The following is a 16,784-nucleotide window of genomic DNA, read 5'->3' on the forward strand; positions in this document are numbered from 1 at the left end:
TCGCTAGGATTCTATCTCCTCTCTCGTGAATGGGTTAAATTATCCGAAGTGCTGAATAACCAATGAGAGAGCAATTCCTCTAACTGCAGCCAATAGCACTACTGTTCTTGATTCTCAGCCAATCACACTAGAAAGTCATGAAGCGGTTTACATTAAGCTCTGGCCAATCACATGCTCGCCACCGTCTACGGCTGACCAATGAAGTGTCAGCATGAAGTGACAGCTGGCCAATGAGCGCCGCCAGCTATTTGCATCCAGTGAGTGTTGCACAAGAAGGGCTCCTCCTTTGTCCCCTCCCCCGCTCGTATTCCCGGGTCCGCCTGAGGAATGTAAACTATTCAACATGGAGACAGCAGTCAATAAGCTGGAGGCTCTGGTAAGACGGCGGCGGGGAGTGCGGCCGGGCCTGCACGGAGAGCGGCGGGTGGAGGATGGGACGACGAGCACTCATCACCTGGCCGTGGCGGCCATCGCCTGCTGCTGACAGGAGCGCGGCTCTGGAGGCGGCGCGCATCGCACTGGGGGAGGGCGGCCGCTCTGCGGGCATCACCGATGGCGCCGAGCAGCGGCCTGGGTGGTCACTACATGGCCGGAGAAATGGCGGGAGCAGGAGCCGCCTCCTCAGTGTGGTGCCCGTGCTGGGCGTCCATGGCCGTAGCTCCACCCGGGATTATATGCCCTAATCCGGGCGCTGTGTCGTGTAATCCCGGCCCCTCCCCCTGTCCTTCACCTGTCACTGCCCAGGCCCCTGTTACCTGCCAGCATGGCTCCTCCCTTCCGTCACTCTCGCACCTGGCCCCGCCCCAGCGCCTCCTCATACATATTACATGCACCCTGCTTTTCTGGGGTGAGGAGCCAGAACATGGTGTCCCCCTCTAAGCAGCCATTACTTATCTCAGTGTGGTAATATGGCGCCTACCATTAATATACGATTACCCTAAGGCCCAAGTCAAATGGGGCTGTTCTGGTGGAGGGTGCAGATCCACAGTGGGTGGGCACACGCTGGATGTGACCCCGTTATGTTCTGCGCAGTCACGCCTCGTGTCAGCATGTCTACAATTCATAGACCTCATTTAAAAAATAATGGCTGCTATCATTGGGAACAGGAGACTGGTCCCCCGTCCTGGTGTCGTGGGGGACCGGAGACTGTTCCTCCGTCCTGGGGGGGGGGGGGGGGGGACTGTTCCTCCGTCCTGGTGTCGGGGGGGGGGGGGGGACTGTTCCTCCGTCCTGGTGTCGTGGGGGACCGGGGACTGTTCCTCCGACCTGGTGTCGGGGGGGGGGACTGTTCCTCCGTCCTGGTGTCGGGGGGGGGGGGACTGTTCCTCCGTCCTGGTGTCGGGGGGGGGGGACTGTTCCTCCGTCCTGGTGTCGTGGGGGACCGGGGACTGTTCCTCCGTCCTGGTGTCGGGGGGGGGAGGGGGACTGTTCCTCCGTCCTGGTGTCGTGGGGGACCGGGGACTGTTCCTCCGTCCTGGTGTCGTGGGGGACCGGGGACTGTTCCTCCGTCCTGGTGTCGGGGGGGGGGGGGGGGGGACTGTTCCTCCGTCCTGGTGTCGTGGGGGACCGGGGACTGTTCCTCCGTCCTGGTGTCGGGGGGGGGGGGGGGGGGGGGGATCCGGGACTGTTCCTCCGTCCGTGTGGGACTGGGGACTCTTCCTCCGTCCTGGTGTCGGGGGAGGGTGGGACCAGGAACTGTTCCTCAGTGCTAGTGTCGGGGGAGGGGGGGACCGGGGACGCTGCCTCTGTCCTGGTGTCGGGGGGACCGGGGACGTAGTTCTTTCACCTGCACAAATAAACCGATCTTTCCATAAGTGGACGGACGGTCCCTGGCCCCAGGTGTGCGGCACGCCAGCACTGAGCACCATGAGGATCCAGCACCTTGTCATTGAGGGGACATCGGGAAGAAGGCGCCATGTACAGTGGGGCAAAAAAGTATTTAGTCAGTCAGCAATAGTGCAAGTTCCACCACTTAAAAAGATGAGAGGCATCTGTAATTTACATCATAGGTAGACCTCAACTATGGGAGACAAACTGAGAAAAAAAATTCCAGAAAATCACATTGTCTGTTTTTTTAACATTTTATTTGCATATTATGGTGGAAAATAAGTATTTGGTCAGAAACAAAATTTCATCTCAATACTTTGTAATATATCCTTTGTTGGCAATGACAGAGGTCAAACGTTTTCTGTAAGTCTTCACAAGGTTGCCACACACTGTTGTTGGTATGTTGGCCCATTCCTCCATGCAGATCTCCTCTAGAGCAGTGATGTTTTTGGCTTTTCGCTTGGCAACACGGACTTTCAACTCCCTCCAAAGGTTTTCTATAGGGTTGAGATCTGGAGACTGGCTAGGCCACTCCAGGACCTTGAAATGCTTCTTACGAAGCCACTCCTTCGTTGCCCTGGCGGTGTGCTTTGGATCATTGTCATGTTGAAAGACCCAGCCACGTTTCATCTTCAATGCCCTTGCTGATGGAAGGAGGTTTGCACTCAAAATCTCACGATACATGGCCCCATTCATTCTTTCATGTACCCGGATCAGTTGTCCTGGCCCCTTTGCAGAGAAACAACCCCAAAGCATGATGTTTCCACCACCATGCTTTACAGTAGGTATGGTGCTTGATGGATGCAACTCAGTATTCGTTTTCCTCCAAACACGACAAGTTGTGTTTCTACCAAACAGTTCCAGTTTGGTTTCATCAGACCATAGGACATTCTCCCAAAACTCCTCTGGATCATCCAAATGCTCTCTAGCAAACTTCAGACGGGCCCGGACATGTACTGGCTTAAGCAGTGGGACACGTCTGGCACTGCAGGATCTGAGTTCATGGTGGCGTAGTGTGTTACTTATGGTAGGCCTTGTTACATTGGTCCCAGCTCTCTGCAGTTCATTCACTAGGTCCCCCTGCGTGGTTCTGGGATTTTTGCTCACCGTTCTTGTGATCATTCTGACCCCACGGGGTGGGATTTTGCGTGGAGCCCCCCAATTCGAGGGAGATTATCAGTGGTCTTGTATGTCTTCCATTTTCTAATTATTGCTCCCACTGTTGATTTCTTCACTCCAAGCTGGTTGGCTATTGCAGATTCAGTCTTTCCAGCCTGGTGCAGGGCTACAATTTTGTTTCTGGTGTCCTTTGACAGCTCTTTGGTCTTCACCATAGTGGAGTTTGGAGTCAGACTGTTTGAGGGTGTGCACAGGTGTCTTTTTATACTGATAACAAGTTTAAACAGGTGCCATTACTACAGGTAATGAGTGGAGGAAAGAGGAGACTCTTAAAGAAGAAGTTACAGGTCTGTGAGGGCCAGAAATCTTGATTGTTTGTTTCTGACCAAATACTTATTTTCCACCATAATATGCAAATAAAATGTTAAAAAAAAAACCAATGTGATTTTCTGGATTTTTTTTTCTCAGTTTGTCTCGCATAGTTGAGGTCTACCTATGATGTAAATTACAGACGCCTCTCATCTTTTTAAGTGGTGGAACTTGCACTATTGCTGACTGACTAAATACTTTTTTGCCCCACTGTAAGGGCCCTCATACTCGTAAGATTAAAGGGCCGCTGTCAGCACAGAGTGACTGTTCATAGCCAGTACAGCCACTCAGTGCTCCATGGCAGGGCCAATCATTTCTATACCCCTTCCCACCTGGGTTTCCATCCATCTCCGCCCTTCTCATGCTTTATAAAGAGAGAGGATGCGGGTTGGAGATGGAAAGGAAGCAATTAGAGTGGAAGGTGAATGTACATGTTGGACCACGCCAAGTGGGCACAGAGCACTTGGCACGAACAGTCATCCTGTGCTGGCAGATTCCCTGTAAATGGCTATTTCCAAAAGAAACAAGGATAGCGGACAAAGGCTGGTCACTGGGGAGGACACATCCACTAGGACCCCAGCAATCCCAAGATCAGAGCTTTGGAACCCTGAGAACAAGATTCCATCCTGTCCTGAATGGCGTGGCGGTGCTCTCGCTTGGCCTACACTCCATTCCTTGTCTATGGGAGTGCCGAGTACAGCATTCAGCTATTACCATTAGTCCTATAGACAATGTGTGGAGCTGAAGCTGCAGATGTACCTCGATCGGTGGGGTTGTAAAGCTCTGATCTTGGGATCGTTGTGGGTCTTATTGGTTGTGCCCATAGTGATCAACATGGGAGGTCAGAACACGTTATAGCACCTTATACAGGCACTAATGTACAGAGGTCCTTGTGTGACAGATCCTCGATAAAATGAGTCCCCCACAGAATAGGCGATGATCATCTGTTCACTTGGACCCCCATGACCCTTAAAACAAAGGACCCAGGCCCACGATTCCACCAATAGAATAAGGAGAAGCGGTCAAGCATGTGCCCTGTCTCTCCATTCATGGAGTATGAGGCTGACACCAACCATGTTATCTGGAACTTAACATCTCCCATGTTTTCCTGTTATTAAAGGGACTCTGTCACCTGAATTTGGAGGGAACAATCTTCAGCCATAGGGGCGGGGTATTTGGGTGTTTGATTCACCCTTTCCTTACCTGCTGGCTGCAATATTGGGTTTAAGTTCATGCTGTGTCCTCTGTAGTACATGCCTGCACAAGGCAATCTCGCCTTGTGCAGGCGTGTACTATGGAGGACAGAGAATGAACTTCAATCCAATATTGCAGCCAGCATGCAGCCAGTGGGTAAGGAAAGGGTGAATCAAACACCCGAAAACACCGCACCTATGGCTGAAGATTGTTCCCTCCAAATTCAGGTGACAGTCCCTTTAACCTCTGACTTTTTCAATACCTTGGTTTCCCTACTGAAGATGGCATTACACGGAATCCGGCGATCTACTGCAGTGGTTTCCATTCCAATATAATACATTTTAAAATTTGCAGCCACAATTCACACTTTTCTGTTGAAAACCATAAGCTTTTTATTGCTCACCACTACATGCCCACTTTGTGGGATTTTTTTTTTGCCTTGCCTTTAGGTAAGAAAATCACAATGAGAAAATTGGCAGATTTATAACAAATTTTAGAAGAAAATGTATGTATTTATTTTTCTTTAATTATTCACAGCACCGTCCATATTTAAAAAGCTCCATAAGAAATGAGAGCTGCGCTGTGAGCGGCTGTAGTGGGCCGCTGACCTGTATTTTTCTTAGATCTCCTGCTATAGTCGCACAATAACAGCAGCGCAAGCCGACAGGAGCCAGGCAGAAAATGCACCAGGTTAATCACAAGTGGCGCACACTGTCTGCTAGATTTGGCGCCTCTTCATACATTTAATTTGCGCCAACATTGAGGCGCACATCATTAATACATTTGGCGCATTTTTGTTCATCTAAAACCCCCCCCCCCCTTTTTTTTTTTTTTTTTTAAAGACGCCTTTGAAAATTGTCTAGTGAGGCTCAAAGCAAAGCTGTCTCTAAACTTTTCTTCTGCAGGCCCGGAGGGTCAATGTAACGCTCTCACCCTGTATTTAAATGCTTCGGCCCAGGCAAAGTGCTAGTGGGTGCCTTTCCCCCTGCACTCGGCACCCATGACCACCCTCCTCCATATCTAAGCCCGTGTCTAAAAAGCATAACAAATCTTTGGCCCGCCATTTTCGGGGTTCTTGAACACTGACGCCTTTAGCATAGTAACTCCCTCCTGTTGATGTTCTCTAAGAATAGTCCGCAACCGGCGAGCAGTGGTTACAACGACGCAGCTTAGACATTTAGGCCATATGGGCCGCCTAAGTCATTGGAAGTGGCCGTAAGTGGTCTCTGGGTGTAAGGACAAAGGGAACATTGATTTATGGAAAGATCTTTTGTGGATTAGCGACTATTGGACAAAACTGACCTCCTCTCAGGCGCGCCATCCCATGGCTAAAGCAATACTGCGTTGTTATATTCTCCCCCCGAGCATGGGCTGTGTGTTTTGCCTGCAATGTGTCTTCTTGATCTTTTTTTTTTTTCTTCTGTAATAAGGCTTTACAGTTTGTTTTTTAATCCGTCACGTACACCTTGAATCTTGCATTTGTGATAATGAAGATTTTTTTTCTTTTCATACCTTTGCTCTTTAGAATCCTGTCCAAGGCCCTTTTTATGTTGTACTACTAGTGGCCTGGCACAAAAAGCAGTGCAATGTTAAAAGGGCATTGGCCAGAGACGCAAGCCTCCGCCTGGATGTCCTGGAAGGCGCACTGTCGTCTGTCGCCCAGATGCTGTTACTTCTTGACCTTCAGATTTCTGCTAATAAGTGCTCTGACTTTATTGCACTACTGTACTATACAGCTAGCAGTGCAATAGTATTGTCAAAGCATTTGGAAGCAGAGGACCCCTTCATGCAACCAGCACTATGGGAGAAGTGTGTATGTTTTCTTGTGATAACAACTTGTAATATGTTCATATTTTCTGAAAATCTGAATTTCAGTTTCAAAAAGCTGAGTCTGATTTGGATTACATTGAACAAAAATTGGAATTTGAAATAAGGAAGAGCCTTCCGGAAGAATCCTCCCAGGTACTTCCCTCATTCGATTTGGTAGTTGCTCTGAAATTTGTAATGCTGGATATGTTTGTGAACGGGGGTCTATTTTAGAGCTAATTTCATTAGCATCATAGAATGTTAGAGTTGGGAGGGACCTCCATAGTCATCGTGCCAACCCCCTGCTCAATGCAGGATTCACTAATCCATCTCAGACAGATGTCTGTCCAGCCTCTGTGTGAAGACTTCCATTGAAGGAGAACTCGCCACCTCCCGTAGCAGCCTGTTCCACTCATTGATCACCCTATCAAAAAGTTTTTTCTAATATCTAATCTGTATCCCCTCTCTCTCCATTTCATTCCATTGCTTCTCCTGTTTGATTTTCTGGACTCGCTTTAGGTCCAATCCTACAACAAAACTGTCGCTTGTATACAGCCTGTTTCAAGACTGTTCACATAGACTGCGTTGTTAATCAGACATACAAGTGTTATTAGTTGTGGTCACACATGAACACTCCTGCCTTCAATGCCCATTAAACCGATGGCTGACTCGTATTCTTTTTTTTTTTTTTTCATGTTGAAGCACAGTCAGATGTGCTGGAATACTGACATCCTATGCATGCTCCCACTTTTCTGTAGGCCAGTGTTTCTCAACTCCGGTCCTCAAGACCCACCAGCAGGTCATGTTTTCAGGATTCCCTTAGTATGGCCCAGACGGTGCAATTATTGCCGGTGCAGGTGATGCAATTATCACCTGTGCAATACTAAGGAAATCCTGAAAACATGACCTGTTGGTGGCTCTTGAGGACCGGAGTTGAGAAACACTGCTGTAGGCCATCGATCTATGGTGATCTGCAGCCTACAAGATAGATGGTGGTCAAGTGTGGAGCCCATGGATCCGTGCTCTACTACAAGGTTTTAACTGTATCCGTGCTATGTGAACGCTGATGCAGGGGGCACAAACCTGGGCATCCAGGTGGGCCCTCTCACTACCTCTCTGCTAGAGGGAGATGGGACTGATGTCTAGAGACACACAGGAAAATGTCTATTTTTCCGATTTGGGGGTGGGCAAAGTTTCTGAGTGGGCCTCTAACCAGGTAACCTTGATCACAACTCGCTGCCGCACCCTAATAGGGGAGGAGAACCTCAGCGGATCACTGGGCTGTTACTGAAGATAATCTCTATTTCAAGACCAACATAGATATTACCGCCATATGGTCAGAGGTAAATACCAGCCCTACAGAACATATAAGAGATCACTGCACAGTTACAGATAATGTCTTACCGCTGACGTTCTTTATGATGGAGTCGTCACTTTTCCCGTCTTTTCCATCTGGCCCAGACCGACATGACAACTTCTTCCAGCAACGACTCAGCTGCAGGGAATACAACAAAGACATATTTCACTTCTCATATTCCAGCCATCACCATCTATTCACAACCTGCACAAACTCCTCATCCTGCTGATACCCCAATACTAAGCCGCTGCTGCCGTATGTGACCCTATTACTGCCCCTGATACCCCAATACTGAGCCGCTGCTGCCGTATGTGTCCCTATTACTGCACCTGATACCCCAATACTGAGCCGCTGCTTCCGTATGTGACCCTATTACTGCCCCTGATACCCCAATACTGAGCCGCTGCTGCCGTATGTGTCCCTATTACTGCACCTGATACCCCAATACTAAGCCGCTGCTGTCGTATGTGTCCCTATTACTGCCCCTGCTTTGTAATTCTGTGTGCCCTCTAAATTCTAAGGCACTCCTCTATAATATAGCAATGCCAGGTGCAAGTGCCCTAGAAAACAGTGCCAATATTTTGCCCCTTTGATAGTCACAGTAACCTGAGTTCCCCTATAACAATAAGTGCCCACTTTACATTGTTTAATGTCCTGAGTCTCCCCATGTACAGCTCCCCTATACACAGTATGATGCCCCCTCAATGTATAGTACCACCCACACAGTATACTGACCCCTTAGTAGCCTCCAAACTGTTTGATAGCTCCAACACTGTAATCCCCACACTGTATGATGCCTCTCTAGATAGTCCTCTACATAGTATAATGCACTCCCCATAGGCCTTCATAGACCATGTAGTATAAGGTAGCACCCGCAGGCAGACCCTGTAGTATAATGCAGACCCCCCCCATAGGCAGACCCTGTAGTATTAGGCAGAGACCCCCCCCCACCTCCATAGGCAGAGACCCCCCCCCCCCCCCTCCATAGGCAGACCCTGTAGTATTAGGCAGACCCTGTAGTATTAGGCAGACCCCCCCTATAGGCAGACCCTGTAGTATTAGGCAGACCCCCCCCCCCCCCATAGGCACACCCTGTGGTATTAGGCACACCCTGTAGTATTAGCAGACCCCCCTATAGGCAGACCCTGTAGTATTAGGCAGACACCCCATAGGCAGACCCTGTAGTATAAGGCAGCACCCCTATAGGCAGACCCTGTAGTATAATGCAGACCCCCCCCCCCCATAGGCAGACCCTGCAGTATTAGGCAGAGACTCCCCCCCCCCCCCCCCCCCCTCCCTCATAGGCAGACCCTGTAGTATTAGGCAGAGACTCCCCCCCCCCCCCCCCCCTCATAGGCAGACCCTGTAGTATTAGGCAGAGACTCCCCCCCCCCCCCCCCCCCCTCCATAGGCAGACCCTGTAGTATTAGGCAGACCCCCCCCCCTATAGGCAGACCCTGTAGTATTAGGCAGACCCCGCCCCCCCCCCCCATAGGCACACCCTGTGGTATTAGGCACACCCTGTAGTATTAGGCAGACCCCCCATAGGCAGACCCTGTAGTATTAGGCAGACACCCCATAGGCAGACCCTGTAGTATTAGGCAGACCCCCCCCCGTAGGCACACCCTGTGGTATTAGGCACACCCTGTAGTATTAGGCAGACCCCCCCATAGGCAGACCGTGTGGCATTAGGCAGATCCTCCTATAGGCAGACCCCCCCCCCCCCATAGGCAGACCCTGTAGTATTAGGCAGACCCTGTAGTATTAGGCAGACCATCCTATAGGCAGATTCTGTACTATAAGGCAGCACCCCTTAAAAAAAACAAAAAAACTCTCCTCTCTTCTTCCTGGTGCCTGCGCTGCTCTGATCTCCTGACAGCGGGCACCGGGCAGTGACTCATCGCGCCCCCTGTCAGCGTCGCCGACGTCAGATGCTGACAGGGGGATGATGGGAGAAGGAGCGCAGCGCTCCTTCCCTCTTCATTGCGGTCAGCTGTATCGGCTAATGCCGATACAGCTGACCCTGCCATGACAGGTGGGGGGACCATTGCTGGCACCGGGCCCTTCCCCCCCCCCCCCGCCTGCTCAGGGGCCCCATAGCGGCCAGGCAGCAGAGCAGGGAGATAGATTCTCCCTGCTCTCCTGCAGAATGTAACTGTATCGGCACGCTGATACAATTACAGTAGCGTAGCTCCAGGGGGACCCCCTCAGAGCATCAGGGCACCCACACCCTCTGCCCCCCGGTAGCTACGGTACTGCTCTCAGATATTGGCTGCAGCGCTGACATCATGTTGGCAGCCAAAATCAAACAGTGGGAGTGGTGGAGTAACCTCTGCGGCGGACCTGAGGAGGGTGAGTAAACTGTTGTTTTTCTAATAAACTGTGCCTAGTGACCTGGATTTTATGAAACAGGACAACTGCTTCATGATGGATCTCTTAATTCTAATTAAACTGTTTAATTTTAGGAAAACCCAACTAAATTGCTGGAGCAGCTGGCCAGTGTGAAGTCACGCTTTAAGGGTTTGTCATCCCAGCTGGATAAGATTGCAGCAGACCAGCAAAAGTCAGTGGAAACTATTCAGGCGACAATAGCAAATACACTGAAAATGGTTCAGCATCTACAGCAGCAAACAGACTTTCAGGTACTATTCAGAGACCTTGTATATTTAGACCTTTGACTACTAAGTAATATTTTGAGCTTTTTACCTCTGAACATTTTTCTTTTTTTCTCCTTTTTTATACAATTGCAACGCCTAAATATTGGCAACCGCTGGTGCCGTTGATGAATTCCTTTACGATCCGTTTATAACTGGGGCTGTGGTTCCAGGGGCTTATACACCAGCAATATGTACCCTTTATTTCTCCTCTTGGCAGTACTGAAGCACAGTAACGTGTCCTAATGTTATATACAGGTACCCCCTTTTTCAGAGGAAGAACTTCGTGCGGTCCAACAATTAGAGACTCTAGCGCTGAAGGGCATGAACATGAAGTAAACAGGTAAGGGTTACCCTTCACATTTCAGTCGTAGCTAGAGTTAACCTGTTAGTGAAGCCGGACTTCTAACTCTTTCTGCCAGCTCAAAGGAAAACTTTGAAATCACAAAAGCTTGTTTGTTTGTTTTTTTTAGGTTATGTTTCACAAGGTTAAAGTACAAGTTCTCGGCCAATGGGTTAAAGTCCAAGTTGCAATATATGTAGAAAATAATAGGAGATGGCGTAATCTATTTTCATGACCCTGGTCCAGGTCAGTATTTCATGGCCATTGCACAGGAGTCCTGGCAACTGCCTCGCCATTTTGCTTTGATTAGCCGGCCTGGTACAACATCATTTTAGTGACCCAACGCCCGACATTGTACCAGACCAGCTAATCAAGAGGAGCCGCAGTTGCTGGCAGATAGGCGGTCCAGCAGCCATGGAATACTGACTTAGACACTGGACCGAGATGCTGTGAATTTCTTCGATTAGGTATAAATTGTCATTGTTATCAACCTTACAGATTTGGGAAATGTCTTTTTCTTAAACCACATGGTCCGTTTATTATAGGCATTTCCCAGACCCATTAAATCACTTACAAATAGTGGACATTGACATGAAATGAAAAAAGAAATGTCTCCTAGCCAGTTACTTACTACGCCAGTGTCGACTCCCTTGTTTCCCACCGGTCTCTGTACTGGGCTCCATCATATAACGAGATAACATGTGACTGTTGCAGCCAATCACTAAGCACATGCCGCATCATCCCTTTCGCGGGGTAAGTGGGTACAGGAGTGGCAGGAGATTAAGGCAAGCATGACTTATTGTTAGTGATGTGCGAATGTGTTCGCATAAGGTGCTATCTGAGCATGCTCGGTCGCGGTAGTGTCACAATGCAACCCCATTCACTTTTTATAATACTGCAATGTGACAGTGGCATCAAGTGAACTTCGGTCGTCTGACATCTGTCTCAGCCAAAGTCACCATATAACCCTAGCCTTGGTCACAATGCAGTTTACCAGACCGGTCTAAGAATATTTTATTTGATGATCGCAACTCCTGAAAATTGACTTTTTTTTTTCCTAGCGTTTCAAAGCATCAAGAAACAGAAAAGATATGTTCAGAAGGTACAACGGTGTAATGCTGAAGAGATTCACCGTCGGAAATTACTCCTAAACTTTGTCAAAAAATGAACATGGACAATGACACTTCTACCATAGGACAACCACCTATTTATTTAAAAGAAAAAAAACCAACCACGTGCATATTTTGTATTTTTGTTCTCCATGTGCCGATTGAATAAAGTAATATAACATGTAGAAAACATTTTGTATAAAGTTTTCTGTAAATTACAACTCCACGTTTCATGTTGCATTTATCGTATGTTATTAATGCAGGTTCAGCTTTTTCAAAGGAACCAAAATCCTGTATTGCTCAAGTTAGTTTTAAGTTCCACACCGTTGGCTTACAAAATGGCAAAAGGCATAGTAAGAAACAATTATTTTACAAAATATTCAACTTCTTATTTTACATATGTTCACTTAACTGGTATTGATTTTTGTAATTGAATAAAATGTAATATACGTTTTATATTAAAGAGTAAAATATTAAACAGAATGATAAATTTGTGTATTTTTTTTTCTACCTTTGAATATTTTTCATGTTATTAAACATAATGTCTTTGCATGCCCATTGCTTATATTCTTATCTTAATCCCCCATGCCATGAGCACATTATTGCCATAGTCATCTGAAATATTCAGCATGAAGGATGACTGCGTCTTTTTTCTTTTTTTTTTTTTTTTGTTAGACCTGGATATATATATAACTGTTTAACATATAGATGCATACATTTCCCATAGTGTGTGTTTTTTTTTTTTTTTGTTTTTTTTTATTATTTTTTTGCAAAATCTTTGTATTGAAAATCCTGTTAACAATGTTTCTTTTTATTAGCAAAATATCCAAGAAAACAGCAACTCCTCTATCCGACTCGATAATGGTAAAAGGGGAAGTGAGTGAGGAGCCAATAATCATTCTTTATGTCCAGTGTGTTTTTCATATTGCTGTAATATTACATTTATATTCCATGCCACTATGATGAAATGGACATTAGAAATCTGCAAAAATCCTGGTGATGGTAATGTGTCCCACAAGGTACTATTAAATATAGAAGACTCCAAATTCAAAAAATGCCAGGATTGGAATCATTACCTTTAACTTAAGTTTTACACTGAGTACAAAATCTAACATATTGTTAAAACAAAGACACATTGGTGGGTGAGTAACTGAAAAGACCCCAAAGTAAAGTTTCCCTTCTATATGGTAAGGCTACGTTCACATTTGCGTTGTTGGGCGCAGCGTCGTTGACGCAACCCACAACGCATATACACAACGCAGCGTTTTCTGACGCATGCGTTGTCATAAAATAGTAAAGTTCAGGAATTTTCCCACTAAAAGAAGAAAAAAGCACCACTCTATATAGTACCGCACACCACTCATAGGTATATATATATATAAAAAGGAAAACTTTATTGATGCAATAACATTAAAAACATTATAAAAACATCCCCACAAAAACCCGAGAGATCCTGCCGAAAATATCACTGGTCAAGACGTTCATAACATAAACATATGAATATATACGACACAATATAATGCCAAAATAACCTGTACACATTACCATGGTTATAATATAGATACAACTAAATTCTCCCCGCGGAGGTAGCCCATGACAACAGCAATGAACCCTCATATAATGTGTACTAACTGGCTACACTCACCAATGCCTGGGGGTAAAAAAAGGGCACCTATATGCCAAAGAAATCAATAGCGATGTAATACACACCAGGCTCCCTGCATGGGAAATATAGTGAAATGGGCAGAAAATGATAAGGCTCAAACAAACCTATGGTCAGGCATGGATAGAAGACCCAATAGCAGAAGAATGGACTGCTCACATGACCCTGGAGAAAGACCGGCGCCCTTTCTGGTGCGTCAAAACGACGCATGCGTCCATGCGCTCCTCCCCCCCACCCCCATGTTAAAGATAGGGGCGCATGACGCACGCGTCGGTATCTGTCGGCGACACTGCGCCCAACAACGCAAATGTGAACGTAGCATAATATGTATATGTTGAGCAATCGTAGAGGCATAATGCAGTACGATTCTGATTGCAATACACAATGATTCTAGGTAACCATATGCATATAATATAAAGAATATCCCACAGTTGAAAGCATTACTGGTTCCCTATATTGATTGTGTATTTCAATCATAATCTTATTGCATAATGCCTATATAAATGCTCAGTATACTCCTATTACTCACCCACCAATGTGTCTTTGTCTGTATTTTGGATTTGACCAATATTTTATAGTTTGTCATGATCTAATGAATATAAAGTGACCAATTGCTTGGTCACAGGCAAAATACTTGTGCTTATGCTATTTACATTTACGAGGCAGTGTACTTTTTATCATTGCTGACCTTGGCGGACATATTTTGCATATAGATAAATATTGAATTTCTCCAATAATTCTTTTCGCCTGGTAACCTCGTCAGTTCATCCCATTTTAGAAATGCCTAACTAGTGATGAGTGAGCATGTTCGGATAAGGTGTTTTCCAAGCATGCTCAAGTCCTAATAGAATATCTTTGGCCTGCTCAAATACTATGTTCAAGTCGCTGCTTCTGCATGTCTCGCGGCTGTCAAACAGCCACAAGACATGCAGCCACGGCATCTTGAACATAGTATTAGAGCATGCCGAGATGTCCAAGCATACGCGAGTGCTAATGGAGTAACACCTTATCCAAATACTGCTAAATATCTAATGTGTAAATTGTGTTTCAGGTGAACGAGCAACACGTCTGTGTCTGCCTTGATCTTTTTCTACCTCCCATCTCCATAGACTTTTATGAGCAGCAATTGTCCTCTCATTCCCCCAAAGAGCTGAAAATCTGTGTTTGGCCTATTTTACTAATGGATTATGAGTAATTAATTAGTCCAGCAAGAGAACGATGTAATTTTTTCTTATTAAATAAGAACGTTTGTAATATATAATTACTTGTACTATTGATTTGTAAAACAATAAACTAAAACATTGGTTATGCTTTACCTTCAAACTTTTATTTTGAATGACTGGTGTGCACCCAGTGAATTTGCTGACTGTACAAGTTAATTCCTCATCCTCTTCTTGCTATGTCCTTTTTCAGCAGGTTACTAAATTCCTGAAATGAGTACACCCCTTGCTGATTCCTAACATCTGTAGTAAGACTAAACTACAGGGTTTGGGTGAAGTTTTGTTTTGGTCAAAAGGATTGCAGTTGTATTAGCTGGGGCGTAAGTGGTTTGTGCCAGTGCTATTTGGTTATCGTGTGGCCATCACTGGTTTCAATTATGGCCCAGCAGAGAATAATACGGTACAGCGCACATACCGTAGGCTGAAGGCTTTACATACACCGCAATCCGCCACATGGGGTGTATCAGAATGAAAGCATCAATCCTGTGTTACCCCCAAGAGGAAGAGCAAAAGAATGTCTAAAAAGGAAACCTTGTTACTCGAAGTGTCACTGGTGACACAGATTACAATCATTGCAGTTAAGATATAGAGGATTTGTTAATTAAATAACATTTATTATTCGTGGGATCGGTGATAATTATCTGTTCACCAATCCCATCCGCTGGGTCCAACCACCATGATCCTAGCTTGGATAGGTGATACATGTCAGTTACCGTAAATCTCCTATGTTCTTATGTCGGATTTCCACTGGACTATGATCTCTATGACAAATGGCTAGTCAGATACTGTAAGACTCTCCCACGGATGAATTGGTCTTGCCGAGTGGTAAAAAGTATGGAACACCAGAAAATAGAATTATTCTTACCGTTAATTCGGTTTCTAGTAACCCACCACGACAGCACACCTGGAGGATGTTACCCCTTTCCTAATAGGGACAGGAAATGACAAGAGGTTAAATAACCCCTCCCTCATCCTCCCCCTCAGTGTTATTATAAAGGACCACAGGAGAAGGAATGCTTCAAATTATATTTATTTTCAGAACGTATATCAAGCAAAGGGAGGGATTACTCCTGCTAACGTTAAGAATAATTCTATTTTCTCTAGTAACCCCCCACGACAGCACACCTGGAGCAGTACCCAAGAGTAATATTTAGGGAGGGACTACAGCACTAAGGACTTTTTCTCCGAAGGCTAAGTCTTCTTTTGACATCAGGTCAAGCCTGTAATGTTTGGAGAATGTATGGACCGAGGACCACGTAGCCGCTCTGCATATTTGCTCAATGGAAGCACTGGCTTTCTCGGCCCAGAAGACCGCTGTTGCCCTAGTAGAATGAGCTGTGAGCTTTTCTGGTGGTGGAAGGCCTTGAATTTGATAAGCCTCCAGGATCGCTCTTTTGATCCAATTCGCAATTGTAGATTTGGAAGTCTTCTTCCCCTTATTCTGGCCGAGAAGATGAATAAACAGATTCTGATCCTTTCTAATCTTCTCTGACGCGTGAAGATAATAAAGTACCATTCTCCGAACATCCAAAGTATGGAAATGTTCCTCTTCCTCATTCTTTGGTTCCTGATAGAAAGACGGAAGAATTATCTCCTGCGACTTGTGGAAATCAGAGACGACCTTTGGGAGAAAGGATGGGTCCAATCGCAGGATAAGCCTGTCCTGAAGAATCTTCATGTAGGGCTCATTGATTGACAGGGCTTGTAGTTCACCAACTCTTCTGGCTGTTGTTATAGCTACCAGGAAGGTGGTCTTCCAGGCGAGTTTATCCATACTTATGGATGACAAGGGCTCAAACGGTGGAAGGGTAAGTCCTTTCAGGACTATATTCAGGTCCCTGGATGGAACTATATTTATGGGTCTTGGAGATATGCGGGATGCCGCCGTCATGAATCTTCTCACCCATCTATGGTCAGCTAAGGACTGGTCAAAATAAGAGCTCAAGGCTGCCACTTGTACCTTGAGGGTGCTGGGTCTGAGACCTTTTTCCAGCCCATCTTGTAGGAAATCCAGGATCCTGACTAGGTTCGGTCTGTCTGGGTTAGGTTGTTCAAGAGCACACCATGTGATAAAAGTCTTCCAGATTTTTTGGTAGATAGAATTAGTTACTGTTTTCCGGCTT

General features: G+C 46.2%; 1 protein-coding gene across 1 annotated transcript; it reads left to right on the forward strand.

Moving 5' to 3' along the window:
• Positions 1-235: 235 nt before the first annotated feature.
• Positions 236-14,756, forward strand: SKA2 (spindle and kinetochore associated complex subunit 2). The gene is made up of 5 exons (XM_069757339.1): positions 236-376; positions 6,385-6,471; positions 10,138-10,314; positions 10,585-10,669; positions 11,731-14,756. The coding sequence occupies exons 1-4, from the start codon at positions 344-346 to the stop codon at positions 10,663-10,665; spliced, it is 378 nt and encodes a 125-aa protein (XP_069613440.1). The 5' UTR covers positions 236-343; the 3' UTR covers positions 10,666-10,669; positions 11,731-14,756.
• The last annotated feature ends 2,028 nt before the right edge of the window (positions 14,757-16,784 follow it).

Source organism: Ranitomeya imitator, chromosome 3 (assembly GCF_032444005.1).
Source record: "Ranitomeya imitator isolate aRanImi1 chromosome 3, aRanImi1.pri, whole genome shotgun sequence".
NCBI classification, from domain to species: Eukaryota; Metazoa; Chordata; class Amphibia; order Anura; family Dendrobatidae; genus Ranitomeya; species Ranitomeya imitator.